Source organism: Acanthopagrus latus, chromosome 17 (genome assembly GCF_904848185.1).
Source record: "Acanthopagrus latus isolate v.2019 chromosome 17, fAcaLat1.1, whole genome shotgun sequence".
In the NCBI taxonomy this organism is placed as follows: domain Eukaryota; kingdom Metazoa; phylum Chordata; class Actinopteri; order Spariformes; family Sparidae; genus Acanthopagrus; species Acanthopagrus latus.
The window spans coordinates 1,637,527-1,664,372 of record NC_051055.1 but is presented as its reverse complement, the minus strand read 5'-3'; the positions used below and the strand labels follow the sequence as shown (position 1 = coordinate 1,664,372).

General features: G+C 39.9%; 1 protein-coding gene across 4 annotated transcripts; it reads right to left on the bottom strand.

Moving 5' to 3' along the window:
• On the bottom strand, positions 1–25,742 carry pomgnt2 (protein O-linked mannose N-acetylglucosaminyltransferase 2 (beta 1,4-)). Of its 4 annotated transcripts, XM_037074557.1 has the most exons (4): positions 25,622–25,742; positions 25,429–25,525; positions 22,130–22,259; positions 1–3,649 (listed from the first exon to the last, which is right to left on the bottom strand). In XM_037074557.1, the coding sequence occupies exon 4, from the start codon at positions 3,562–3,564 to the stop codon at positions 1,753–1,755; it is 1,812 nt and encodes a 603-aa protein (XP_036930452.1). In that variant the 5' UTR covers positions 3,565–3,649; positions 22,130–22,259; positions 25,429–25,525; positions 25,622–25,742; the 3' UTR covers positions 1–1,752. The 4 variants fall into 4 exon arrangements, with proteins under 4 accessions (XP_036930452.1, XP_036930451.1, XP_036930450.1 ...); XM_037074556.1 differs by lacking the exon at positions 22,130–22,259; XM_037074555.1 differs by having other exon boundaries at positions 25,429–25,717.
• Between the last annotated feature and the right edge of the window lie 1,104 nt (positions 25,743–26,846).

Here is a 26,846-nt window from a genome sequence, read left to right as displayed (position 1 = left end):
TGTTGTTAAGAAATAAGCTAATTTATTTATTCACAGTTACTGAAAAAGAAACTATTACTAATGTAGAAAACAGACTAGTACACTCTCATTTCACTCAGCACACGGGTTGGGGCAGGGGCACACAGCAAATCTAACCGACAACACAAACATGAATATCAAAACCAAAACATCTTGTACACAAAACAATAGCCTCTAATAATCTCTTAAATGTGCATCTGGAAACTTTGAAAAAAACAAGTCAAGTGAAAAATGAAAAAAAAAAACAAAACATATATGGCAAATCAAAAGGAGCTTTATAGGGGACAGAATTCAAACAATGTAATGTTGACTGGTCAAAGATATAAAGTCCAAGAAAAAGTACATAACATCATCTTAATTATGACACAAGATAACAGAATATGATGGTGGCATTTTTTGTTTAACTTTGTGCCATTCAATAAACCATCTCTTGCGACATGTCTATTACCACAAATCAACACCTTCAATTCAAGTGTCTAAAAGTAAATGCATTTTTTCAGTCTAGCCACCCACAAGCAGCAAAAGACACAAACACAACTTCAATAGACAGCTTTGGATGTAAATTCCAACATTACAATTCTTATTGTTTAGAAAGCCTCTGAGGAGAGTAAAATGACTTATGGCAGAGAATTTTACGTTAATTAAAGAGCTTTACACAAGGCAGTGGAATCCTAGGCAGCAACATACCTTGTTATCTTAATGAAAATGATTTTAAACAAGGCAGTAAAATATAACTGTCCAGCAGCAAACTGCTGCTTACAGGAAGGAAATCATTTACACTAATTAGCCTGATGTAATAGATTCACTCTCCACAGAATCTTTTACAGTTGTAATTAGTGCCAATTAGAGAAAGATAATTTATTCATGCAGTAAAATGGATGTAAACTGTTGCAGTGGGGCACTGCGGAAACAACACTTGTGTGTTGTAACACATACAGAAATCATTTTAATTTTGTTAAAAGGTTTCATCCATATATGTTTTAAATTACAAAGATCTCTGCATTAGGGTCAGAGACACTGAGTACTGTGACATTCATGATAATCTTGCCTGACCTTTCTTTTACACTTCACAATGACCTTAGGAACAGGGTGGAGAACTGTATAATTCTGAGCAAACATTAGTTTGAGATATTGAGAAACGAATGTACCATGAATGACGACTGGCTGAAACTATGTGTAAAAAGTTGCTTTGGTTGTTTAGGTTATGCAAATAACAGTGGATGTAATTTAGCAACTGGTATGTAAACTAAGCTACACAGGTATCACACTGATGTTGGATGAGTCAGAAAACATAAAAACCTTACTATTCTAAAATTTCTCTTGCTCTCCACAGAAAAGCCATATTGCATACTGTATAATGTAAAGAACCAGTGTTTGGACTAATACTAAAAAACATCTTATATATTATGTTGCACATAAATAAATCTTCTGATTTTAAATCTGATATTTTCAGTAGATTCATTGTTTAGCAGTGTCTTTTCATTCATTTAACCTGTTGCGTTCTGACCCTGTTGTTCAAGTCCTTTGCAGTTCATCTAGATGTCTGCTAAAATACTCTCTGTGCTGGCCAAGGACACATCACTGTGCAGGAGTTCAGCAGCCCATTCTAGAACTGCAGAGATATCACATTTCTGACTGTAGTCCAACAGTTCACATTTCCAGTTTGATTGTCTGGAACAACTATGACTCAACTTTTGTGTAAAACTGCACAGCAGCCAAGTCAAGCTGTTTGTACTAAGTCCGGCACATGAGAACATCAGCAAAGGGGCCCAAGAGGTTTTTGTTGAAGATACACCTGACCCACACAAGGTAAGTGGTGAAGGGCTTAATGTTGTCTGAGAAAGTGTAGTTCTGCTGAGGAAGTATATAAGGCATGTATGTGTTCTCTCCCTGCTCCTGGATCCACACCTCATACTTTACCTCTCTGACTTTCAGGTATTTCAGATTCCACGGAATCTGCCAGGAAACTGTGAGTTTAGCCTCGTTACTGGTTTGTACTGAGGTCTGACACTGAGCGTCTCTGACTCGGCCTGGGTGTACTGTGCTGGCTGGCTTTGACTTCTTCAAGCTGGGCTTTGACTTCATGCCCTCTTTGAGGACTTCCAGGAAGGAAGGGATGTCCACCAACGTGTCTTGGTAGATCCGGAAGAGCCACTCTGGGTTACGGCAGCACAGGTGCCTGGGGACATCTTTGCTCGCTAGTATTCGCTCTTGCTCCTCCTTCTCCAAGTGAGCAATACCCCCTTGTTCCCAGGGTCTGTCTGGGTGGGGGATGGTGTTCTCCTCCTTAGTGTTCCTCCAAGAGACATAGTGAAGGTCCATGCCTGGAAGGGAGGCGAGGGTTTTATACGGAGTGTACTGCTCTGGGTTGACAGCAAAGGGGAACAGCTCCACCACAGCAGCTCCTCTGGGGAGGAAGAGTGAGGTGATAAGCTGAGCTCCATGCATACTGACTAACATGGTAGCACCACTTATCACCTGGATGATACTTGGGAAAGTCTGTTCCTCCAGGGATATGGTGACCACTCTCATCTGGAACTCCTGGGCCAGTGCCATGATCAGCTCCTCTTCATTCAGTATCAGCCTCGTTGTTGAACGACTAAACACAACAATGTATGCATCCTTCTTCTCTTTCTCCTTCTCACCTTCACCACTTGCTCCATCCTTCTCCACTTCCTCCACCCCTGTGATGTTCATTTTCTCCATCAGAGCTCTGGCAAACTGCCGGATCTCGTTTCCTGAGACCAACATGTTGGCTTTGGGCCCCTGTGGCTGGACAAAACCGTACTGGTACCAGGTGGTCATCTTGGACAAGCCAACATAAGATTTTGTAAAACACATGAGCTTGCCAAAGTTTCTAAGCTGTTCTTTGAGCAGTGGCTGCTTGCTGCTAAGAAGTCTGTAGAGGTCAAAGTGTGGGCCTTCACCCCAGCCCTCCATAAAAACCAAACGAGCCTCATCATCCAAGTCGGAATACTGTTTCATAGTATAGAAGGCTGGGAGCAGGTCATCGTGGAACACATGCATTAGGTTGTCTGGATTGAACCGGTTTAGGATAAGCGTCACATCAGGTACAAACACTGGTTTGGGCATAAACTTCAAAGTAGCAGCTGGGAGCTCTAAAAAGTTGAAGTACTGGGTGTTGTGATCCTCTACTGAGGACAAGTCCAACAAGGCAGGTTGGAAGCGCCTAGACCCCAGGTTAGGCAACATGACAGAGGAATTAGAGTGAAAGAACACAAACTCCTCTGCCTCGGAGCAGTAGCATAAATAGTCAAATCGGCAGATGCGGTCGGTGTGCATCTTGCCAGTGCAGACCATGCGTGTGCCATGTTCCTGAAGAGCCTGTAGGGCTACATGGTAGTCGATACGAGCCTGTGAGAGCTCCTGGGACTGCCTTGTCATGTGCAGTTCTTCCTCCAGCAGAGCAGCATGCTCACTCAACTTTGAGTACTTCCAAAGCAAAGCTGCAACTACAGAGACCAGCAGCCCATTAAGGAGAGCACCCATGCTCATCCTGCAGCCTGCCACTGAAGCCCGCATCATTGCTGTTCCTGAGGACTCTCCTCCCAACTCCAGCTAGCCTCCGAACTCAGAGGCAGGCGACGAGACATCCGCAACCAGGTATCAACTTTGGAAATGGGAAAGAGGAAGCAAAAGAGGTGGGTGGGACAGGGCGAGGTGAGGTTGGGTAAAGAGAAAGCAAGGAAGGAAAGAGAAAAAAGGAAAAAAAATTAATTACAATTAAAATTACAAACTAATCATAAAAACACAAGAAAAAGTCTGATAATCAGTGCAGCAGAAGCAACAGCACTGATGTAATTAACAAATCAATTGTAAAGTCTGTCCATGCTGCAGTGGCCTTTATGTGAGCAATACAGTCCAGTGATTCCTTAGAGGAGGTTTCAGCTCTCACCTTTGGGAATTGTGGTTGTTTACCTTGGCGAACAAATGAGACACTGTCCTAAACTTAAATCCTCTGCTGCACTCCCTGAATGTCGAGACAAATTACACTGTCAGGAGGTGCAGAGAAAAGAACAAGAGCACTGCTCTCAACTCTACTCATCTGCATACTGAGAGAACAAGTGAGTCATTGAGACTCTAAATCAAACCAGTGGTAAAAGGCCAGCAGCTGCCTGCAAACACAAGGCAAATAGCATGGTGAATACTTATCTGAGGGCTAGCCCTTCTACTTTATAGCAATGGTTTCATATCAATTAATTATTTGCAATGAATTACTTGTTTGAGGTGCATGCACATATCACCATGCACCTTCACCCAACTGAGAGGAGGGAGATGAATACTAGTATCTGACTCCGTCTTGCACCAACATTTTCCAAATGCTTCCTTTTATTTTAAACACAATTTCACTCATATGAATTGCACTTGTGAGATTCCATCAGACGTATAAGCATCACTATTGATGCAACAGTGTCAGAGTAAATGCAGATGGAACACAGTGTAAATGGAAGATAAAAATGGTATTTTTGGAACGTGTGGAACGCCAGAGCAGCCGCTATTTGTTTGTGTCGCTCATATTTCTGTGTTTTCGCCCGCATTGTTTGATCGCTCGGTGTTGTAACTGTGTTTGCTGGTCATATGAATGGTTTATCTCAGTGTGTAGCAGAGATTCTGAGCTTTCTGTGGGTATGCAGCATTTGTGTGTGTGTGCAAGCTACATGTTGCTGCTGAGGGGGGTGTTATACTGCCTGATAGCCCCAGCCTGCGGGGTCCATGCCCCGACGTGAATGGACTGCGAGGGCTCGTCATCGCTGCTTGCAGCTTTAATTATTTGGTCCCGGGTGCAGGAAGCTTGAGGGTTTGTGCGGTTACTGGATGATGATACTTTATTTCATTGCATTATGCCTCATGTGGACATTTTCTTCAGCCAGCTCGAGAAGCGGACCATCAACTCAGTCTTTGTTTGGGGAATCATGCAGCAGCACACACAGTTTTTCTGACTTCAGCATACATTATTTAATATTAGCGGGAGCAGGCCACCGAATTATAAAGGAACAGCTTCTTCATCACAAGGCGTTGCGTATAGAGGCCCTGACGGCAGCATGCCCCAAGGTGCGTGGACTGCGAGGGCCCCTTCAACGCTGCCTGCAGCTTGAATTATTTTTATTTTTCTCTGGCTAAAAGTGGTGCTGCAGGCTAAGCCATGCAAGGGAGGGTGGTGCAATTTGAAGGGTTGGTCCAGGCTCCTGCAAATATCTCAGACACAAAAAAACCTACATATATCCGCCTGCAGGGTGCACTATAACCTAGGCCAATGCCTTTTTGCCTATATTTCCCACACTGTATGTTGCACCTTCAAAAACCTTGTATCACCAGATTCCCTGAATGGAAGTGAATCACTTTGCGATCGGCCCTGCCCACTTCCACCCGAAAGTTTTTTCGCAAAATTGTAAAAACTGGAAAACCTACTTTTTCGAACTCCTCCTTGGGATTTTGTCCGATCTGGATTCTGGCACGTAGACTGTTCAACTGGACCTGATCTTAAGTTATCAAAAGAATTTTGCTAGGTCAAAAAATGTGCAAATTATTAACAAACAAATTTCTGTAGCTCGCTATAAAAACAAACTGTTTGATATCTCAAGCAAATTAAATGCTATTAACACCAAATTTAAGGTCTTGGTTGCCATGACACTAGGAAGGGATGAGCCTAATTGTGGGCACTAGCCTGCTAAAAAGATGGGAAGTTTATATCTCTTGCACGGCTACACTGATTTTTAAAAAAATTTGGTCGGTATGATGTAGGGCCAATCCTGAGGCCATATCTTGAAGGTGTTCATTACTGGTCAATGTGGGCGTGTCTTAGTACAACAAATCCAAATCGGCACACATTGAGACTTTTGCACTTCCACTGCACTTCGCATTACAGCAAATACCATGGCTCAGATGTTGCCCTGTGTCCTCACTTTGGCCCCGAGCCTGTCATCCTTTGGGGCAAACTGCCATGGGCTCTGCGGTGCATGGGGTCCGAGTCACAGGCTTGGCCCCCGTTCTGTTTGCAGTTCTAGTTAGGGCCCGAGTAGGGAACCTGCAAGGACCCTATTGTTTTTCAAATGATTCTTCATTATTATTATTTACAAGTATTTACTACTATTTTTCTTTGTCCCAAATGATCGCATTTTTCACTGCCTGAACATACCCCAAAACTCATCAAACTTGGAATATAAGTCACACCTGGTGAAAAAATTTATAATCTATTGTCATTCTGAATTTCCACCACTAGGTGGCGCTGTTATTTAGAAAAGTGCGTTTTGGCAAATACCTCCCATATACTTTATTGCACATTGTGACGAATCTTGTGGTATAGGCCACGCCCGTTTCCGCCTAACATTTTTTCTACAAATTCGCAAAATGTCGAAAACCTGCTTTTTCGAACTCCTCTCAGGTGATTTTACCGATTTGCACGAAACTTTGCACACAGCATCTGTGGACCCTCCTGACAAAAAGTTATTAGAAGACTTTTAATAGGACAATTAATTTTAAAGTTATCAAATAATAACTTCCTGCAGATTTGGTTAAAAACAGGAAATGTACATATCTCCACATTGGTGTGGTCTAATGACAGAAAACTCAGGTTCCAACTTCCCCATGAGACCCTGAGGCCCTGTGCAAAATTTTAGGCAATGATCACAAGGTGGCGCTCTTTAAATTGAAGTATTTTATATATCTACAACGGTTCATTGGATTAACACAAAACTTTGTACAATCATTGTCAGTGCCCTCCTGAGGACAGCTGAGAAAGGGTTTTACCAATCCGCAACTAGGTTGCGCTCTGGTGGCCGTCTAATTTAATATTTGGCACTGTGCCCACACCATAATACTTATGGAAATTAAATTCATGGAGGTGCAATAGAATGGCCCCTGTGACTCTCAAATATGACCAGCAGGTGGCACTATTTTCCACGTGAAAGCGTTTTTGGCCCATAAACTCCCACATAATGTGGCACGTTGTTAAACCTTATAGCTACATGTTCCTTGAATTCAGCTGAATTGTGTGGTGTATGCCACGCCCACTTTTGCAGTAACTTTCCATCCACAAAATTGCAAACAATGAAAAACATACTTTTTCGAACTCCTCCTAGGCAATTTGAGCGATTTGCATGAAACTTTGCATGAAGCATTTGTGGACCCTCCTGACAAAAAGTTATCAAAAGAATTGTGATAGACCGAAGGACACCGAAAATATAAAACAACAAATTCTTGCACATTGTGTTGAATACAGACAATTTTGCATATCTTTACAAAATACAGTCTGATTATGACATAAATGTTCAAAATTGTGTGGTATGGCCTGATGAGGGTTTGTGTAAAATTTGGTGCAAATCTGCCAATAGGTGGTGCTCTGGTCACAGTCTAATTAGCGTGAATGGAAAGTAAATGGGAACATCTTCAAATCCTCTTCAAAACTCATCGACTTTCATCCTCTTCTTGTGCTTCATACTTTGAGCCATTCTACCCTTTAAAGAGTCAGAAGACCTTGAACTACTGGCCATGTATTCAGCTTACTAAAATCTTTTACGGTTTTGAAATCATCACAGTTTTAGTTTAAAGGATCTTTAGGCTGTCTTCTGATTTTATGGGTGTGTACTGCAAGAGCTAGAGTGCGTGACATCATTGCTAGAGTGGAGAGCAGCTGGAAGAACTGGAAAAAAAAATACATATTTTCCACTTGACTTGGATCCCACATCTTTTACTTCACATTGACAATATATGCATAGAAATGTAGGAAATCTTGTTGGCTTTCAGCTGATGGTCTTATTTCAGATGTAGGACTTACACTTTTGGATGTGGAAGCCCCAGAGCAACAAGCACTCCAACTACTCCCCCATAAGCTACAATGTTAATTTTGAGCCTAAATTTCTGGAGGAGAGCAGAAGGTACCTGTTTTGTCTCTCGCTCTGGCGTTCTCATTTTTCACTCTACAGTAATAAAAAAAAAAAAGACATCACAGAGTTCAGCAATGTCTCCTGTGACTCAATATATAAATATTTTGGTAATAACCATCATATTTTTTTTTTTTCAAAAATGGCAGGAGTTTGGGAGGTGTTTTCCCATTCATTCTTATGGGGACATCTTCTACTTTGCCTCTGCTACTGCTCCAGCATATGTGAATCCACAGAAACTGTAAGAACAGTCTACAGGTCAAGGTCCAACAGCACCCTCTACTGGTGCAAAGACAACTAGCAATAAACAAGTCAGGACATGCTCAGTCACACTAAAATGCAGCAGACCAGTCAATGAGCAGACCTTGTGAAGCTGCATGGACTCTGTGTGTTTCCCTAATGATGTGTGTGATCTTGAGGAAATGTATGTGGTTTCTGATTGTAGTTATGGATAATTTGATCACTATTGCAGTTTCTGTTATTTTACATGGAAATATGTTGTGAGTTTTCTGTAAATTCTTGACCATTCAGCCTTGCTAATGGATACAAACCTCTGTTAAACAGTCTATAGGGTCAAACAGTGTACTCCACTCATTACTTTATGTAGATTGCAGGGAGCTCTTCTGATTTCAGCACATATTGTTTAATACAGGTAGGAGGAGGGGCCCACCAAATCTTCCTCAACGGAAGGCATTGTGTTGACAAGCCCGGCGGCAGCATGCATCGACGGCAGCATGCCCAACATGCGTGGCCTGTGAGGGCCCGTTCATCGCTGCTTGCAGCTTTAATTATTTATCATTATTATTATTATTATTATGATTATTATTATTATTATTATTAGTAGTAGTAGTAGTAGTAGTAGTAGTAGTAGTAGTAGTAGTAAAGCTGTTATTACTGCCATGGCTGCTGTATGCCCCCTTCTCCCATCTCTCCCACAGCTTTGCATTCCCTGTTCTATGACAATCTGAGTTGCCAATAGAGATAGTGGATCTCTGAAGTTGCACAGCATATGTTTTATCTTTTTGTAATTTTACATTCATATTCACTGTACAGGACATGTAATGCAAATTAGAGTAAATGTATATTAGGTGGAATAAGGCTGCAAGGGAGCATTATTTTATTCATGATTCATCTGTGCGTAAATCTCTCAATAAGTTGTTTGGTTTATAAAATCTAAGAAAGGAGGAATATAAGGAATATACAGTGTCACATCAGATTCTGCTCTGATCTGAAGCCTACTGGAGAAATCACTTTTTAGTTTTCAGGATAAAAAGGTGGATTTATCTCCTGTTTATCAACGTGACTGCACCAGCATTCCACTTAGGTGACTGGAATTGTCTGGTGTTTTTTATGAACTGTAATGTTGCCTGCTGGCTGGAGCTGGGAGCAAAATGGACTTTACTTCATAAATATAACATTAGAGAGGAAAGGGGGAAAAGAAAGGAGAGAACCTGAAATCTGGTAAGTGCTGAGTTTAGTGATTACTGACCTGAATTCAAGCATAAAGACGCATACACCCTCAGTGAAGGCTGTTGCTCTCTAGATTATGGCTAATGTACAGTAAAGCTATCTAGCTATGGTGAATAAACACTTTCACCAGGTAACACAAATAATCCTGCAATCAAACTTGTTTTGTTGGTTTTGAACACACAATCAAACAGCCATGGCAATTAAAATCAATTTGGCATGACCTAGCCAGAAAAGTTCAGGATAGGTTCATTTTTAGTTTTATTAATTTCAATTCGTTTATTTAGTCTCATTTACCAACTTCCTGCCTAACTCTTCGACTCTCTCCTGGAAGTTACCATATAGCACTAAGTAAACAAATGAAATGTACTGTTAACTGGAGTTAACATGTGGATTTCCCTGGGTTTGCACATTGTTGGAACAGTTGGGAAAATGTAAGTTCACAAATCAATACAGTGTATGGCAAAGGTATAGTCATTTTTGACATTTTAATACAGAATTCTTACATTTCAAATCTTTAAATGAATATCTAAAATAGCGGCCAATTCATTTTCCGTCAATCTGACTAATCGATTAATTGCTGCAGCTCTGCACCTTACCTGGCCAGGCCTTCAAGCTTTGAAACAACTAGAGTAAAAAAAATCAGAGAGATGTAAGCTGCTTTTGATTTCCTTTCAAATTAGTCGTGGAACAAATAAAAAACTAGACTAGGTCAACCTGACTGGTCAAGGTGTGGAAATGTGGCCAATTCATTACTAAGTCAGTCACTGGTAGAGTTTGATTTAAATATCTGGATAGTTCATGCTCGTGCCCATTTTTCTTGTGGTCATGGAGCACATAATAAGCTGATAAAGAAAGCTCATATTGTTTCCCATGATATAATGTCATAGACAGTAAATGTAAATCAAAGCACTGTAGACACCAAATACTGCAGTGTTATCTTGATACTAATACAGCAGCCAAAATGAGGCGAAATGAAGTGTGAAGGGGAAGCTGCCAGTGAGATTAACATTAGGCAGGCATCCTGCATGCTCCTTTAGTCTGCAAGGACAAGGGCAGCGTAAGGCAGCGCCAGCAGTGCTGCATAATCCCTTTGGCTGCACAATGGCACCCACGGAGATGCATGTGAATGCCCTCTGCAATTTGCTCAAGCTAAGCAACCAAAAGCTTTAAATGGCAAAGCTTCTGCAATACACCATAGCATGCACAAGACTCATTTGCATCATCACATTAAACATGCCACAAACAGAGACCTGGACAGTGGGTGCTGTTTCCTGGTTCTGGTAAGACATGCAGGTTAAAATCAGGCTGATGTGCCTGTGTAATCATTTAAACAAGAAAAAAAAAATCAAAGCAGTTCCAAATATAATAAGATGTTAAATGAGATCCATCTCCTAAGTTACGCCAACATTTGGGAACAGCCTCATGTCCATATTCCATATATCTCTGAATGTTTATGGTATTAAATAACCCACTGTTTCCGTGTCCAGATCTCTCCAGTCTGACATGTCTTCCATCTGAACTCAGCAAATTCTCCTCTGAGCTCCCAAAATATCTCAGGACGTCACTACCTGCCAACACTTGAGCTACCACAGCTTGTGCAATACTGGAGTTTGATCCCATTGTGGTAAGCTTAGCAAAAATTTCCAAGGAGATACATGACTTTCCCAAAGACACGAAAAAGCAACATAACAAAATCAAATCTGAGCTCACCAGATTACTCATAAAATAGCAGAGGCAGAGACCCATATTGGATATGTGGAAGACTGCGTTCAAAATGACCAGTGGGTGCAAAGTAAGATGATAAATGCACACCCCTTATTTTGCTATTCACATACATGCATGACTGTCAGATGCTTTAAAATGAATAAATTCATTAATAGATGCCATTAACTTTTTCAAAAGTATCTATGCAATAAAAGTCAATGTGATAATGATTACCTTAGTGGTATTCATTTAATTTGAGCATCAAAAGAAATAATTTAAAAAAATTGAGCACCCACAGGTAAAAACATAAATCGGCGCCTATGCACTGGTTGATCCAAGCACCACCATCGGCTTTCAAGAAAGTTACAAAACACGCAACCTTTTTGTAAATCAGCACTGCTGCAGTTGGATATCTCTGCCTAATAAGCCTTGAGGCAGTCCACCGATATGTAGAATACTTTTTCTCCAACTGCCTGAAAGTATGCATGAAATTGCTTGTATACAACAATGAAGAAAACATATTTTCTGGATGAGACGTGATTATGGAGCTAAAATGTGCATGCGTGGATACAAGAGTTTTTTCTAGAATGAAGTGCAAGACAATAATTGATTTATAGTGGGTCTTCTGAAAATGACTAATTCTGCTGGATCAAAAATATACATGGAGTAATTCTAATATTTGATTAGATGTCCCTCTTTCTTTTTCAACTGAATTAGGTCCTTTTGATATCCATCCACAGGCTTCATCCTCTGGCTGAATTTTTAACAACTCCTCACTTTTAGTCCAACTGAACCATTCCTTTTACCACTTTTGATGTGTGTTTGGATAATTGCCATGTTGGATCACCCTACTGCACCCAGGACCAAATCTTCTGACTGATGATTCATATTTTCCAGAAAAATTTGGAGATAATCCTCATTCCACATTATTACACTTATGTTCAATGGAGCAGCAGATCCACTTGCAGCAAAACAGTCTTGCAGCATAATACTGCCATCACCCTGCATGGCAGTAGGTGTGGTGTCCGTGGGGTTAAAGACCTCAGTGTCTCACCACCAGTCATACTGATGCTCATTGAGGCTATATATGCTTCATTTCTTTGTCCGTGTGATCAGCAGCAAACTTCAGTCAAGCTTTCAGGTGCCGCATCTGTAGCAAGAGCTTCTTCCTTCTGCAGCATTTTTACAGCTCATATTGATGTAAAACACACTTGACTGTGGACACTGTCACCTGTCTTCCATTACAGATTTGTCTTTTCAATGGTTTTTGTTTACTCTTGACCATCCTGACCAATTCTCTCAGCAGGTGATTGACACAGCTTTATAGAATTACCTAAATTGATTGTTTATGTATGTTTGATGTATATTTTTGACCCAGCAGATTTAGTCACTTTTTCAGATATCCAATAATAAACCTAGTAATAACAACTTCCTGGATATTTTTTGTAATAAATTGGTATGAGGTCTTCTTATTCCGCACACAAAAATGAGCATTGTAGAAATTATTAAAACTCAAGACTGCCATGACATGTTCTTTACAAGTGTAGTGTATTACCAGTGCTGAAGGAAGACATGATTTGTGAGTCAGGGGAATTATTGTGCTGCCATTTGGGGTAATGCTAGAGTGGGAGAAGTTAGTAGACTCCAGGCTATGCAAAATAAGGCTGCAAGAATTATTCTTAGATGTCCAAATGATACTCCTATTGAAGAGCGATACAAAAAACTACAGTGGTCACATATCAGGGATATAATAGCTAAAAATGTTCTTAGATTATTTTATAACTTGCATGTTAAAAAGAGGCAAGACATTTAGTCAGCACAAGAGCAGCTAGCAAAAGTAATTATGTTACACCCAGGACTAGGCTTGTAACCGGTTAAAGGATGTTTTGTTTTCGGGCTGTAAAGCTATGGAATTGTTTACCTGATCTCATTAGGAATTTACCAGAAAAACTTTTATTGTAATTGTATGATTGTGATTGGAGTACGGTTTTTATGTAATATTATCTCTATAAGTTTTTTTTGTGTGTATAATGACATTCATGTGTTGTATGTATGTTTTTTGGTTTGTGTCTGTTCTATATTGTTTTGTGGTTCATTTACACTGTATTGTGTTTGTATTGTATTCTGTAATGTTTTTATGCTATGGACTCTTGGAAGAATAACCCACTTGGGCTAAAAGAGATCCAAATAAACAAACAAAACATGACATTTCAGTGCAAATCATGTCTATGTAATATGTAATGATTAGTGCTGTCAGTTAAACGCGTTATTAATGGCGTTAACGCAAACCCTTTTTTTAAATGTTTATTATTTTTCAAAAGACAGAGAGACAGAAGGAAAAGAAGAGCATAGGGAAGAAAGATAACATACAGAACATAGTACATCTAAAATTATGGTATCAGTCCATGGTCATAGTTAGACAATAACGCAAATGACAAAAGAAAAACATTTATGAAAAAATAGAAGAATAAAATGAGGTATGCAAACTCATATACATCTGTGGACAGTGAAGCATTATGTTTGTAAGTCTTGCCCCTTAAAGTATCTCAGTACAGGGTCCTATGTCTTATCAAATACCTCTCCTCTGTCTCTCGAGATGTAGTGTGTTGGACATTTCTCATGAATTGAATAGCCTTCTTCTCATGTTTGTTGGTAGAAGGTAGAACACTTTTAGGTCCCAGAACCGCTACGAGCGGGCAGGGTACCAGGCTGTTTCCAAAAGCCTCAGAAAAACAGCGAAAAATGCTTTTCCAGTAAGAGAGAAGTTTAATACATGACTAGAAGGAATCATAGCTCCGCCTCAGATGTCTGTTAATTTGCCCCACTTTTGATCCACTTTGCTCTGTACAAAACCTTGTCCTATATTCGGGTCAATACGGTACAGCCCCACCCGGCCCGCAGGTTTTTAAGCTTGAACCTGACGCAGCCTGACACACCAGCATGAATTGTCTGCCCCCCCCCCCTTCAACTTGCTGTTGCTGGTTCATTGCTATCTCAGAGGCCAAGGAGGCTACAGCAGTCCCTCCAGTGAATGTTCCCCCGGGAAAATGCCCGGTATGCCAGATTACCAGTCCAGCCCTGCCTGCACCTGTACTTGTGTTAAAGTTGCATTTCATTTAATTTCAAGGTTTAAGGACCTCAAGTGTCTGAGCAAACCTGACAGGGCTGAGGTGTGGGGTACGATCCGCACCTTTCTCCAGGAGATGGAGAGGGAAAGGCCTGCACAGCCAGATAACCAACTAACGCCTGAGCCTCCTACGAAGAAACCAACTCTCATGCTTGCACACGAGTATTCGTCTGATGAAAAGGAGGACAGTGTTGAGCAATGTCTGAAGCGCTACAAGGCAGAGCCTCTTGCTGGCATGGATGACTGTCCTCAGGAATGGTAGTCCACACATGAATCGGCACACAGTGAAATGGCCCACCTTGCACGCAAGTACTTAGCAGCACCAGCAACATCAGTACCTTCTGAAAGGTTGTTTTCACTGTCTGGGCATGATGTAAAAAGAAGTGAGCTTCCCTGTTGTCTGAAAATGTCAACAGGTTTGTCTGTTTGAGTAACTGGCTCAAAGCAAAGAAGTAGTATGCTTAACTTTTATTGGTAACCTAACCATTACTGTTCATTCTTCCTGAAATAAGAGGCTGGGTTGATGAGCCTCTGGTGAATGAACTGCTATGTTCAAAGCAAACTTGAGAAAAAGAAAGTATTCAGCCATGGTTTAGATGCACTATAGGTGGAGTCCTAGTTTATCTGACATGTCCACTTTATAATTTTATTTTGTCTTGTCCTGGTTTAACTGCACGATAGGCTGAGTCCTAGTTTACCTGACATGTGCACTTTATAATTTTATTTTGTATCGCCCTGTTTGCCAATGTTGTTGTTTCAATCAAAAAAACCCCACACATTTGCATAAAGCAAGCCAATCCACTTTTTCATGTTAATAAGAGTATTAAAATGAGAAAAAAATAATGGGACAAAAAGAAATCAAGGGACATTTAGAGTAGATACAAATGTGTGATCAATTGTGAATGAACTATGACATTAATGCGATTAATCGTGATTAAATATTTCAATTGTTTGACAGCACTTGTAATGATACTGACTAGCAAGGGTCACAGCAGTTAACCTCATAGTCCACAAATCGTACACATCCCTAGTTTGGAAAGACATCATTTGGAAGAAATGCAGACCCACAAAGGGACACATGGTGCCATGTAACATAAGGCACATGATGTTTGAAGCATCTGTCACACCATGGTGAGGGATGTCCTGTCTTGGTTTTTTTGTCTTGTGAATTTCATGTTTTTCAAATCTCCTCTTGTTTCAGGTCACTTGCCCTTCCTCTTGTGTCACCGGTCTGATGTCATCCTTAATTACATAACATTCTGCCTAAATCTCTTTACTTCTATTAATTTTTTTTCGATTTAATTTTCAATTCAAGCACAAAATTAAGTTATTTATCAAAAATGTTTTATACATTGTCAGCAGAGATCATAAAATTATCAAAACAAAGGGGAAGAGGAAAACCTTTAACAGGCAACTGACAGACTAAACTCCTTTTGAATCATCGACGGTGTCACAAAATAACCTAACTGGCATCACTGCAGTAGACGTGAGTGAGGACCAGAGTGAAGCTAATGCTAATAAGCTCTCAAACAGCAACACGCTGGGTGCGCTTCATGCACTGAGGGAAGATTTTGTCAAATATTCTGTTAAAATGCTAAAATACTTTTACAGCAATGAAGGACTCATGTAAAGGATTGAAATCTGGGAGTTTAACTTATTTCTAATTTTAGTTTCTCCAGGTCATATCCCAATATACAGCCAAGAGAACAAGTGACACTATTATGGTTTGATGGCCCTGTAAATGTAATAGGGGTGGGACAAACCAGTATATTGTCGTCCTTCCTCATGTGATACCCATATGAATAAACTGGTGCCAGATTAATTTTTTTTAATTGCTTGACAGCCCTGGCAATTTTATCAGAAAGGTGAACACTGGGAACACAGGTCAGCGGGAAAAAGTTAGATTTTTTTACTGTGAAACCCACAAATATGTTTAACTAACCATTTTTCTTACTTATAATGCAAATATAAATTGTTGTTTGCTAAATTTGTGCCTAAGTTTTTGAAATTTACAATGTTATATGTAACTATTTACATTTAAATGCAGACAATGCCTCAGGCTCAGGGCTCCTCAGCTCATTCCTGCCTGTTCCACATTCGGCAGTCTCCTCCTTGTTTTGACTCACAACACAAAAAAACAACTACACTACACACTAAACACACTACAGTAAACACTATGTAACACACAAACTATACACTCCAAACACGCTATATGTCACAAATCTCTCAACTCTCAAAAGTCACTGTCCGTCGCTGTCTGTAACACCGCTAGCGTCCCTCACACAACTTCCCCTGTTCCTCAGCAACCAAACTTGCTGCTTGCGGACACTTTCATGACAAAAGCCCGTTGTTACCATTTCCTCCTGCACCAGACACAAAGCAAACATAACGGCAATGTTCGCAAAAAAGTGTGGCAGAGATTATTTAATGTTAGTCCAGTTTTAGACGTGCCTGCGCATCCGTCAACTCAGGAGGTGGGCGTGGGGGTGTGGTAGCAGCCAGTTATACAAGAACATCCACAGATTCTGATTTCACTTTCTTGTCCTCACGTATCCGGATCTCATCAGACCGAAACAGACTTGGTCCGGACTCGTTAAGTCTCATTAATCCACAAGTCAGTTTAGATGCACAGAACAGGACCGAACTGCCGGCAAAATCCCGGTTCAGCTTGCGCTGCTGCAGGTGTAAATCTGCTCGTTTCTTAACGTATGTCGCGGAAGTGAGCTCTGCAGTGATTGGCTCTGGTGCGCACGTGGCTATGGTTGACAATGCTAGTGGAATTTGTAAAGCATTTATGAAATAATGTATTAACGGTATCATTGTAGTCCAAACAAATGTGACGTTGCACACCCTTGAACCAAGCAGCAGCCATGTTGAAACTCTCAGATCAGTCTGATCCTGATCTGCAGAGATATCTGAGGCACACACAGACAGACAGATACACAGACAGACAGAGATTCCTTGCTTTTATAGTGAGATGAGGTATCAAAATAAATTGTTTCATAATCAAATAAGTTACTTTTAATCATTAATTTTCTTGTTCTGAGTTTTCTCTAATAAAATCTTGTGTCAATATATGCAATACTTACGGTTTAATATGTGCGATGTTATGAACATTGAGAAATGTATTAAACTTATTAAAATATACATTTTGGTGTTATTTCGTTTTTTTAAAAAATATGACACATTGAATGTATTCATCACTCAGTTGGGTATTTACATGAGAGATTGCAGAGTTTAAAATCTAGCAGTCAAAATGACCGCCTTTGGCCATTCTAGTAGTGTTGGAATTCCGGCCGTTCTAGTTTTAACAAGCACAAATGGCCGGTCTACTGAAATATGACTCATATTTAAGCACGTTGAATAAGTGGAAGGTGACTTGTTACCCCCCCACCAAAAGTTATGTTAATGGATTTATAACTCGTAAAGGTTCACTTGGTAAGGTTTGAAAGGTGCTTGTGTGGCGAATAGTCCCTCTTTGATTGCATCCTTAAAAAAGAAAAATGCCTGTATATCTGCACCTCTTACGGGCCGATAGCCCTACCTCTGATCAAAAACTGCTCTCCAAAATTTTGGCCCAATGCCTAGAGAAGGTGCTGCCCCAAGGAGGGGAGAAGCGTGCGCTTACTCCCTCACTGGTGGAGACAGAAAGGTATTTCAGCATTTTCGTTTTTCTGTTCATAATGTACATGTCCATGTTACAGCCTGTCATGAGCCATGAGCCTTACAATAGCCTGTTCAGCCTGTTCAGCAAACGCTCGATGGATTGACTAGTTTGGTCTAGCTACTGGAGGACACGGATGTCAACAAACCGGTATGCAGCTCCTTGCACAAACACACTGTTTTAACTACTTTTTTTATTCATTTTGAGTCATACACGCTACAGTGCTGTGTTGTAAGGTGTCTGCTGATGTTGCATAACTTTTGGGGTGAGATGTGGAGCATGTTAAGAAGCTTAAAACACAGTGTAAAGTTCTGACCATATGCTGTTAGTTGTCAATGCTAATGCTCCGTTCACAGAGCCCTGTAATGTTTGGACCAAATGTGTTTGCGTCTTCGGTATTGGCAAGTCAAAGGTAGCTGGAGCAATGAAGCTGCATGTTTAAATCGACCTAAGTTCTCCTTTAAGGCTGCACATTTTAATAAATCTCCTTGAGATTGTTCTGAGCTGTATGCTACTTTGCCCAGACAGCTTTGAGAAGCTATTTGTAATTTCCAGAACAACTCACTCTATTGGAGCAACAAACACAGGGTTCGTATTAGCAGGCATACTGAACTACCACGGTAACCTATAGTAGTTTAGTAGAGTAAAACTGGCCCAAAAGCCTTTCCAGAAGGTTGGAATGTTTCATTTGAGTTATGCTCAACACAAAATGCCTTTCAAGCCATTTATTACAAAGCAGGGTTGCACCGATACAATTTTTTTTTCAAACCAAGTGCGAGTATTTTCATTTGTGTACTATCAGGTCAAAATGGTCTACCTACATAAAAAGATAAACATCTATTTATTTATATATACACTGAGTATACTTTATATAACACAATGCATAGCTGATATTGAGAGAGTAATGTAACCCTTGGTATTGAACATAAAAATTGACAGTACAATAGTCAATACTGCACACAGTTTACACACCGGGAGCTGCTGGTTTTCTCCTTAAAACTGAAAAATGAACTATCCCTGCATGCGTTCTTTCATGGGTAGTAATAATTTATTGACTATAGGTCCAGGTCCATATAGGACCGACTCCAACTGCGGCCCGTCTGACAATAAAATCTGAATGACAACAAGAAATGAGAAGCCGACTGATCGCGGTCTTCAGCTTCATGCATTATATGGCCTAATGCAATAACGTGGTCTTGGCATCACTGAATTTTTTCGAGTATGCGTATGAGCGCAGTATCGGCCCAATACCCAATACCCAATGCTAGTATCAGTATCAGTGCATCCCTATTACAAAGTTTACAAAAATTTATCAAAATATAAGTGCAATAGTGGAAACCAAATTGACCCTCCTTTTTTAGAGGAACGAATTTGCTTTGGGTCGCCTCTTAAAGATCAAGCTAAGATGTGTACAGTGTGAAATAGTGTTTTGTTGTGTTCTGTAAGCCCTCTGAACATGTAAGATATGATAAGTAGGGTCTTTAATGTTAAAGTACAACTAACTGTGATCTTCGGCCACTTTAGACCTGTCATTCGGTCCAATGCTTATGATAGTATTTCTTTTGTCAAAGAAGAATACTTTTGTTTATATTTATGATGTTTGTCTTAAAGGATCAATTCCTGTCTGCCTCAAGTTCCCAGAGAGAACTGCTGTTTTATGGGGGAAAGTTTACTGAAGACTTGGTAGGGAGGGCTGACCGGGTTCGCTGTGACTTTTACTCATTGAATTAGGTGATTTTTTGTACGTAGCAATTCAGACTGACTACAACAACACTATAGTGGAAGATAACAAAATCTTTGTCAGTTAAAGTTTTTCGCTCAAAATAACGTCAAATAATCACTGCCAGTCAACAACGTGTGCTGCCTTGCCTCTGCCAAGGACGTACATTTTTTTCCAGGTAGAAGTGTGATGAAGAGACAGCAGGACAGGGTGACAGCGACTTCCACCTTTAAGTCTTAAAATGTATCAACAAACTATTCATAATCATATGGATGCAATTATATTGTGTGGTGTTTGAAATACTGACCCACCATGCATCACAAGTGACCAAAATTTCTCTTATGCTTGAAACAGTTGACCCTATCTGGTCCTCCCTTGAAGAGGGATGTTGTTTTTCAGTAGGGAAGTTCACTGAAGACTTGGTTGGGAAGGCTGACCAGGTCGTGTTATTTTTCCTCATTAGATCTGGTATTGTATTTTCTAAGTTGCCAAAGACAGTAACCACAATAATATGATAGTGAATGGCGACAAAGACCTTCTGAGTAAAAGTTATTTGCTCAAAAACACATCACATAATCATGACAGTAAACCTGGCTTGTTAGGACAGACACAGTGACAATGACTTATAAACGTGTCATTATTTTCCTTGCCAAAGACACTACCTGCTACTAGGGCTGGGCGATAAATCCCCAAAATTGATTAATTCGAGTTTGTGGTTTCGGACGATTTAATAAAAATAAAATGTTTCTCTTTTTCTGTTTAACTTGCTCCGCCGCTGCTCCCCACGGGCTCCAGTAGTACATAGTAGGCTCTGCCCTCCACCCGCATTGACTTTCCACAGAGAAACAAACACAACACGCAGCAAGCTTAGAGCTCGATCCTAAAACGGCACTGTCTCCTTAGTGGTTCAGTTTTGTAGCGTCAGACCTCGAACCAACCACGGTCCACTGCAAAGTTTGTTTAAAGGCTGCTGGAACTAAAGGCGGTGGACCGACACCTTTATTTCAGCATCTCAAAACAGATGTCTGTATTAGAGTCTTGCTGTTCACAACAAGATGTACAAGACCGCGGCAGCCCACAAACACCCGCTATAAAGCTGCCAAAATGAGCACAATCATTAAATTATTGTGTCCCGTATGAGAAGAAAGGGTCCTAGTGGCAGCTGTTACAGATGTAGTCACGTTGCATATCACTAAAGATATGGTGCCTGTATTTACAGTGGAGCCGGAGGTTCATCCACATGCTGAAAATGTTCAGCCCCAGGTTTGTGCTACAAAGCCACAATGGGTTCTCTGCAGAGGAAGCAGACAGGCTTGTATTCCTTGTCAAAAATGTGTTAAAAAGACAGCAAGCACACACCTTATGTCCTGTACATCTACCAACATGATGATAACTGTGCAGATGTTTAATTTAGTTTACATATCTTGAGGGATATAAAATACTTTTTGTAAACAAAAGGCACCTTTTAGAGCTGGGCGGTATGACAAAAAATGTATATCACTGTATTTTTCTAAAGTCTAACAGTTTCACAGTTTATGGCGGTGTTTTTTTTCATGCATAATCAGGTGTTCACAACATTTTCTACTGGTTGGTTGAGAGAGGAGTTACTATCTCCTTTTAGATAGAAAAGGCGGCACATTTGCTGCAAGGTAAAGGCTGCACTCTACAACCCTGTCTATCTAAAAGGGAGGTTTAATATTCCTTCTTTCCTAAAAAGCCTCCACTGGGGTAGGCATAAACGTGATGTGACGTGAAGCACGAACTTGGGCATTAACAGTGACATACAACATATGCATTGTACAAAATGTGGCAACACTTGATAGATTTACTTAATTATATACCCCTGGCCCATATTCTCGCCTCCTCAGTCAAACACATGCCGATGTTATACCCCCGGTATTAAAGGAAGCGTAAAGCAAAGCGGAAGCTAACAGGAAGCAGGTCAAATTTGTCTTCAAAATAAGATCTTTACATTGCACCCCATTGGAGTGTAGAACTGGGTTCCTAGTGGGGAGCTGTTAATTAGAAAGTAGCAACCGTTAGTAGCTTGCCATTACAACAACAAGCTAACAGCTACAGAGACCAAGGAGCATCTCCCGTATCTCAGCGGTTTTCCAGTTGCTCATCTTGACATTCGCGGATAAAGTCATGAACTGCCATGTCTATCAGTCCTTCCAGAAAAATGCAGAGGTTTTTTGTGATTGTTGTCACAAAGTCCTTGATTATGCGGCACGTTTTCTTCAAAAATGCAATGGAACATGCCGGATATTTATGCAATTCCTGCAATTGCAGGAATTTGCAAAAATTAATTAATATATAACGAAATATAACTAAATATATAACTCATAACTAAATACCATCCGGCTGTTTTATGTACACGACAACACACGCACACCACACACAAAGTCCTGTGTAACCTACAGCAAACTGCAGTATAATTACACTACTACTGGGTATATAATCCTAATGTTTACTTACACGCCTTCATTCCGTTTCAATAAGCTTTAATCTTGTAGGTTACTGACCTTGATTCTTTCAGACCTAGCAACTGTTTTGGAAGGTGACGCCTCAGTGTAGGTGAGCTGCTTCCACTGCTGCAGTAACCATCCTCGTGTGTTTGGTGGTGCAAAGTGGTTGTCCAGCATCGACTTCCGCCTGTGGTCCAACACACAGTTGCACAGAGTCCAAAATCATTTGCCTCCACTGTCATATAACACACTGGGAAAATGCTTTGCTAGGTCTTTTGCCCCTATTTTTGTTGGCAAATGAGAGGGATTTGCAGACTTCATCGTGTCTTCTTCGTTGGGTTTGCAGCTTTCTAGATGATGTCACTTCATAACGTTCCCAAGGCAACAGGAGGAAAATGGCTCTTGTGTAGGGATGTAACGATACACTCAACTCACGATTCGATACGGTTCATGATTTTTTGTTCACGATAAGATTTTCTCACGATTTTATTTTATTTTTAATCAAAATGAGCTACAGACAAATTATGACCAAATAAAATAATCTTTTATTCTTAGGAAAAAATACATATATATATACATATATATACTGTATGTATGTATATATATATATATATATATTATATATATATATATATATATATATATATATATATATATATATAGATAGATATATAGATAGATATATATAGATATATATATATAGATATATATATATAGATATATAGATATACATATAAAATCTTATGCGTTCTTGCGTTGTTATGGGGGAGAGGAGATGCAAAGCCTCTCGTCAGGGTGGTTTGCCCCTTCGGCAATTTTCGCTCAGGAAGTGGCGTAACGTTACTTTGTTTCTCACTGTGGTGGCGGCTTATATGCTGCTGCATGTTGCTCATGTTGCCGGTATATGTTAGCAGTCTCTTGCAATATTTACATCCTGTTTTGGTTTTGTCTGTCCGTTTCTCACTGGTTGTATTTGTGTATATGGGGAATCCAAAATGCCACCACAGGTGATTTAAAACCGCATCCTCAATTTCAAAGTTGTTGCCTACCGTCGCCATGTCTTCCCTCATTCTGTGCCCCGTACCTAAGTAGCGACATGTCACGTGACTTGATTCGCGATTCATTTTTTCTGTCAACCGGCGCAAATCGTCACGCATTTTTACCGATTCTTAATCGCGTCACGATGCATCGTTACATCCCTACTCTTGTGTGAAGTATTTATGTGACTTTTTGTTACAAAAATGCAGGGATTATGAAATCATGCAAGCCCCGCATATATCACACAATTTGCACGGAAATCGGCGATTAATGTGGCGAAAGTGCAGTGTGTCAAATGCGTTGAATTATGCGATTGCATAACCGCATTTTTCTGGAGGGACTGGTCTAGCCATCTTCACTGTAATGTAACACCAGAGCACTGCTGTTTACCTTCACCATGCCTCTCAGTCGCACCATGCCTATTTAGAAGCGCAACATTGAAAGAGTCCAGTCTGAAGTAGTGTTGCGTGGCACAGCATAGCGTTTTGAACGTTGTGTGATCAAATTCACCGGTATGGCATTATATTAAAAATTCATATCACAACGAAAATATTCACCTGTATTCGGTGTGAACCGGTATACAGCCCAGCACTAGTACCTTTTGCAAAATGAAGTATTTAATTAAAGTTATGTTAACACTTTATGAATCCCAATATGGAAACTGATCTGTTTTTAAAATAGCAAGCAATCTGACATGTTAAATTTATGTTTACAAAATCATTTTATCAAAAAGGAACATGTTTTTTCAAGAGAGTTAGAAGGTGCACTATTTACAATGGCAGGGCAAATTTGTTTAAAATAAAAGCATTGTTTTTAATATTTTTTTGTCATTTGATGTTTGTTCTTCAGAAGGAAAAAAATCATTAAAATCGTAAATCAAGTTTGGTGTGAAAAAATTGGAGATTCAATTTTTAGGCCACATTGCCCAGCCCTACCTGCTACCATATTACTGTTGTCTGGTCTTATAACATTGCTTAAGTGGGGCGAAGTGTAGTATGTTTCTCTTTTACTTTGAGAGATATCCAGTGAAACGTCTGTTTTGTGGTCAGACTGTGAACACCAGCAAAACATCACATTCATGTCCTGTGCTGCCAGCTTACATATGTCGATTTGCCTTTGCTGCTGTTTCACTACTACCTCCACTGGCAGATCAGAGGCGGAATGGGGGCGAAATTTCGTTCTGCCTTTCCTACAGACAGTGAGGTGCAATATTTCCACCATGAAAACATAATGCATTCATATGAGGGGTGCACCAATGCGATATCAAGATCAGATATCGGCCCCGATGTTGACAAAACAGCTGGATGGGGGATCAGAAAAATGAACAGATCAACGGGCTGATCCATTTTTTTTCCCTCCGTCATTCGTCAGCAGCATGTGTGTCGCATGCTGGAAGAGCACAAGTTGTTGTTTGACCAACTTTTTATTAGTTTATTCTCAGGTTCAGCTGCTATGTTTTATTTTGAATTCCTTTTTGCAGGACTTTGCATTTCATATATTTCTTTACTTGTTTACAATGTTTGGTTACTGTTTGATTACTACTGTATGTTCAGCCAATAGTGTTTTGTTTTTGCAGCTACATTTTATTTATCTTAATTCAAGAAGCTTGATTACATTCTGTTTTAGATTTGAATGCACAATTTTTTTTTTAATAACAAATAATTAAGAATTAAAGTATTTTTTACATGTTTACAATGTTTGGTAACTGATTATTTTGTCTTTGTTTGACGTCAGGAAAGTAATGTTTAGTTCATAAAGTCTGGTGTCTTTAGTCTCTTCCACATGGTGGAAGGTATACATTTTCTTATCAATTCAACAACGATATCAGATCAGTATCAGGTATTGACAGATACACAAAGCCCAGGCATCAGTATCAGAACTGAAAAAGTCGGATCAGTGCATCCCTACTTCATATTCTAAATACATATTGGGGCATTGGAAATACAGGTTCTAGCACTGCTGACAGAAACTCTAAATTCATTTAATCATAACGTCATCAGCATATTTTAAATTACTGTGTTAGAGGTGTATAATATCAATAACACTCGTGAAGTCAAAAGGCATCGAACTGAATTGGGTATTAATTCTATACTAGGTAAAACATATACGCACATACATCTCTGAGCGTAGAACTAAAGCTGTGCGTCAGCTGGACGCTTCATTCTTACGAGATAACAGCTGGACACATCTATGAGGTATACCTACACCTGCACAGGCTAAGCCAGCTGTACCTGTCAGGTGACAAGCATTTTATCGATACAACCTCTTATAGATCCACATGAACAAGTAAAAGCCCATATCTGTCCGATAATTCTTACCTCAGGTCTCAGTAAAATGTTGCTTTTGTCTTTGAAGAGAGTTGAGAGGTTAGCTCATTTAGGCAGCATCAGTGCCTCGTATATTCAAAAGACGGTCCTAAACAGGAACACAGGACATGTAGTGAAAATGAAAAGAAGAATACCAGCGGATACCGAGACTATTAACTGAAACAACGGTGTGTTCAGTCATTACATTCTCCGAGATACCGCCGGAGCTTTTTGGTGTCGTTAACAAGCTAGCTTAGCGGTCAGGAAAGCAGCGACAGGGCAGCTGTCTTGATGCCTTGGTACCGTCTCAGCTCTGTTGTGACCAGTCTCCACCTACCACGATCGAAATCCCGCGTTCAAATCTCGCGATAACGCTCAACCTCGCCATCACATGAGCTGTTGACAAATATAGCATCTTGCGCATATATTTGTTAAAGAAGTACTGAGACTCTTTATTTAAGTAAATAGAACTTCATCACAATGTAAAAATTATCTTTATACTCTCAATACTTTTTTTTTTATAATCAGTTAAATGTGCCTAGTTTTAGACAGTTAAAGGTGACTGTGGCTCTGGGGTACAGCCGGAGTCTTATTATGGGAAGATCGCTGGTTCCATTCCACTGCTCTGCATGTCGAGGTATCCTTGGCCAAGATGCAAAACGCCAAACTGCTCCTGATGTGCTGGTTGGCACCTTGCATGGCAGCCACCATCATCAGTGTATGAAGTGCTGTAAATCGCTTTGGACAAAAGCAAGTGATAAATGCCCGAAAATGTAAATGCAATTATAGGCCTACATGCAGGCAAAATTGCTCCTGTGAGTGATGTGATAATAATCCACTAAAATGTGAATTATCAAACAACAATAAGCCTATTAGTTTTACTATCAGCTTTATTTGCAGCAGACATTTTTGATCTGTTATAGTTACTCAGCATGCATAATATCTGGACCATGAAACAGAGGTAGTTATACGCAATCCAACAAGATATACATAAATTGCAAGGTAATTAATAAATAATTATATTTTTTTCAAGTGATGTAATTGTTTTTATGTAAAGGATCACAGGCCTTCTTTACAGTAATCTTTTTTTTTTTTTTTTTTACTTTTTTCTGACAGCCTGCACTATACTACAACCCTGAAACTCACACAGCTAAATATAATGCAACCACCATTCTGTTTATTTGGTATGCCTATATTTTTCAATCTTTGACATGTCTTATATGAAAAAGTGCTGTGCTGTGTTTGTTGAACTACACTGGGATGCAGAAGATAAAATTAGTTACAGATGAAATATATCCACATATGGATGACCTTCATTAATGCTTCTGGTGTGGTGAATGTAAATATCATGAAGACATCAGTAATTGAATAATAGTGCAAAGGGAAATTAATTAAGACAATAAACGGGACTGTATATCCATGATGCGATG